Here is a 3317-nt window from a genome sequence, read left to right as displayed (position 1 = left end):
TTGAGCTGGGTTTTCTGGTTGCTTGATTAGTATCATGAAGTTGAGAAAAAATAGTAGCATAGATTTGTAGGATGGTGAGTCAGAGGCAGAATATCAAGACGGACAAACTTTACATGATAGGCATGATTTGTCGACTGCGCAGACTGCATAAAGTGATCTATCACTCAGGTCAAAATCTACATGAAAGGCATCTTATAACTATTGAAACCAGATTTGGTAACAAAAATAAAGCCAACTCTACATAGATGATGCGCTATTCTGAACCATTGGCAAATCAAATTGTTTAGCAAGTGAACTAACTTATCCATTCAAGTGTGCTTATTGCAGCTAGTTTATGAAACCAAAACGGCTAGAAGCTTATGTAAGTATAACTTCACATACAAAAAACATAAAAGTTTATGCTTAACACTAACACGACACATCAGATTCATGGGGTGTAAGTGTAACTTTCCTCATCATAATCATGCTACCAATAGTTGGCAATGCAAAATCAATTGAATTTGGTTTCAACAAGAACAAGCCGGTTAAGACTAATTGTTGTCAATTCCATGCTATCTTGCAATTAACAGAAACTCATTCCAGAAAACAGAAATCTCAGCATCGGATTAATACTAAAAAACAGAAATTAAGTTTCCACAATGTTCATTAAGTTCAAACTCAAATTAATTAACACACAACAAACTTCAAACCATAACACATACAGAGAAACTACGCAAAACAACAACAATAGAGAGAAAGAAATTCGAAAGACTTGAGTATTTCCATATGTAATGCAAAATAAAAAGAACTTAACAGTCATTACAGAAGTAATCTCCATAATTGAAACTAGAAAGGGACTCACTCTACAGCATAATGGGCAACTTTCTGATATAGTTAAGGCCAAAACGAGAGCGACTTCTTTTGTTGCATGAATTCTTTACTTTATCATAGAGAATTGTGTAATTTGAGACGCCAATTTTCCTGAAGTAGCAAGATTCATCACTTTTATATCCGTAATCTTGCTGTGTTTCACCGACTCCACTAATAACCAGATTCTTTTTAACAACCATTTTACCTTGGCCATCTTGCACATTATTTAGAAAGCTATTTGAAAATCCAGAACCCTTGCTCCGAGACTTATTCACACCAAATCCTAATGTAGCATTTGAAACAGCTAAATAAGTGTCATTATTCTGCTCTAGTTCATCTGTGTCCAAGTAAAGGGAAAACCTTCGGTGTGTGTTATCGACCAAATCTAGATAGGACAATGGAAGTTTAGCTCGAACACTGTCGTTGAAAAATATAACTTGATTCACAGTTTGTTTGCCCCCATCCTTCGCCATTACCATTTTATTGTAGTAATCAAAATTTTGAACGAAACTCGTTGTGATATTACCAAAAGAGGATCTAACCCATCCGGTAGTCAAAATAGACTTCTTTGCACTAGTCAAGAACGTTCCGTTTAAACCAATAAAGTCAGATACTAGCGATTCAACCAAAGGTTTGTCAATGTGATTCACAAGTTCTCCTTCTGTTCGACTGCTCTCAGCATCCAACCAAAGATGTAAATTTGCATCTATATACCAAACATTCAACGCATTTGTCACACTAAACCCAAACACATGAGACTTTCCATCTAATATTGTCCCCAAAAAAGGCGTAATTTCAATATCATAAGACGGAAGATCAAATGAGCCGATTCCAGTAATCGGTCTCCACAAAAGGGGATTAACCCCTCCAGTGTAAATCACAGTAAAAGGCCAAACCGAACCAGCAACTTTCCCGTCAAGAGTAACTACAACCTCCCTAAAGGGTCCATTCCCGGGGGTATTATTGGTAAGATTATTTGCAGCAAGATATTCATTTGGAAGATTAGTATACCAAAACTCATCACTCTCATGAAATGAAACATACACTTCTAACACAGCCCTATAAGCATTTCGAGGAACAGCTAATTCCTTCAAACCTACATCAGTGGAATTTTGAATTTCAAACCACAACCCATCATTAAGTGGAAGATTCCTTGAAATGGGCAAGATCAAATCAGCATGAAAACCACTCCCAGATGCTAAAGAATTTATCTTTTTTGTCTCATGAGTGTTAACAACAAAAGGGTAAAAATGAATAGTAACATCAACATGATAAACACCAGTATAAGTTTTATCAACAATATTACCCAAAAAAACAGCAAAAGTTTGATTTTTTTCATGATTCAACAACAAAGATTGATACCTTGTGATGTCTTTTTCAACAATCCAAACAATCCCATTTGTTCTTGGTTCTGCTGTACAGCTTCTAAGTAACTCAACACCATCAAGCCAAACACCAAAAATGCGATCAAATTGTCTTCCAACACATGTTGCTTTCCATTCAAGAACAATTTTGGAAAATTTGTTAGATGAACAATGAGAAGGAGAGGTGTAATTAGCAATAACTGGGGGGCTTCCATATGTGTAACCAAAATCATGGTGAAGAACATGGTATGAACAAGGTTTTGTTTTTGGGAGTTGAATGGGTTTTGTTACCTCAAAATATTTGGTTGGTGATGGTGGAGTGTGAGTATGGTGTGAGGATGTGGATTGAGCAAGAAAATCTGAGTTTAGTTGCTTGAATTTGTGTAGATTTGATGCAGAAATAGGGTGGTGAAGAATAGAGAGGAAGAGGAAGAAGAGAATGGTTAAGAAAGTGTTGTCCATGGTTAAGATTTTGGAGAAGAAAGCTATGAAATTGTAACAAGACAAAGTGAAAACGTAGTATAATAGTGAAGAAAAACAGGAAAAGACTGTTAAAGTAATATTTAGTTCCAATTTTAGGGGGGCCAAAATTTATTAGATGTGTTTGGTTTCTCTAAATAGAATCGATTTTATCTCCATTTTTTGTTTTTTTGTAAAAGCCAAGAAATTTTATTTCCAAAATTGATTCTACTCTAACTCGTGACTTTATAATTGATAATTGATGTTTATCATCAAATTTATTTTTTTGACTAACCTTTACATAAATAAATGTATTAAAATATAAATTATTTTAATTACAAAAAAAATATTAATTATTTTACATCATCTCCATTTTTGTCAAAATTAACTATAGAGAATAAATTATTTTACATCATCCTTCAAAAAAAAAAAAATATAGGGAATAAATTTACTCAAAATCAATTTTTCTTACTGCAAAATCAAACATACACTTATTTGTTGTAAGAATTGCATATTTACACTACTAAAATTTAGGAATAGCAAAAGAAATAGAGTTTAATTGTTGTGCACCGTCGGTGTAAATCTTTTTTACACATACATTCAATGACGCGTTGCCACATCATTTAATGAATGTGACACATCATG

General features: G+C 33.9%; 1 protein-coding gene across 1 annotated transcript; it reads right to left on the bottom strand.

The window, feature by feature from the left end:
• Positions 1–576: 576 nt before the first annotated feature.
• On the bottom strand, positions 577–2791 carry LOC123886750 (peptide-N4-(N-acetyl-beta-glucosaminyl)asparagine amidase A-like). The gene has a single exon (XM_045936045.1). The coding sequence runs from the start codon at positions 2673–2675 to the stop codon at positions 843–845; it is 1833 nt and encodes a 610-aa protein (XP_045792001.1). The 5' UTR covers positions 2676–2791; the 3' UTR covers positions 577–842.
• Between the last annotated feature and the right edge of the window lie 526 nt (positions 2792–3317).

This window comes from Trifolium pratense, linkage group LG1 (assembly GCF_020283565.1).
Source record: "Trifolium pratense cultivar HEN17-A07 linkage group LG1, ARS_RC_1.1, whole genome shotgun sequence".
Classification (NCBI taxonomy): Eukaryota; Viridiplantae; Streptophyta; class Magnoliopsida; order Fabales; family Fabaceae; genus Trifolium; species Trifolium pratense.
This window is presented reverse-complemented; position numbering and strand designations above follow the sequence as displayed.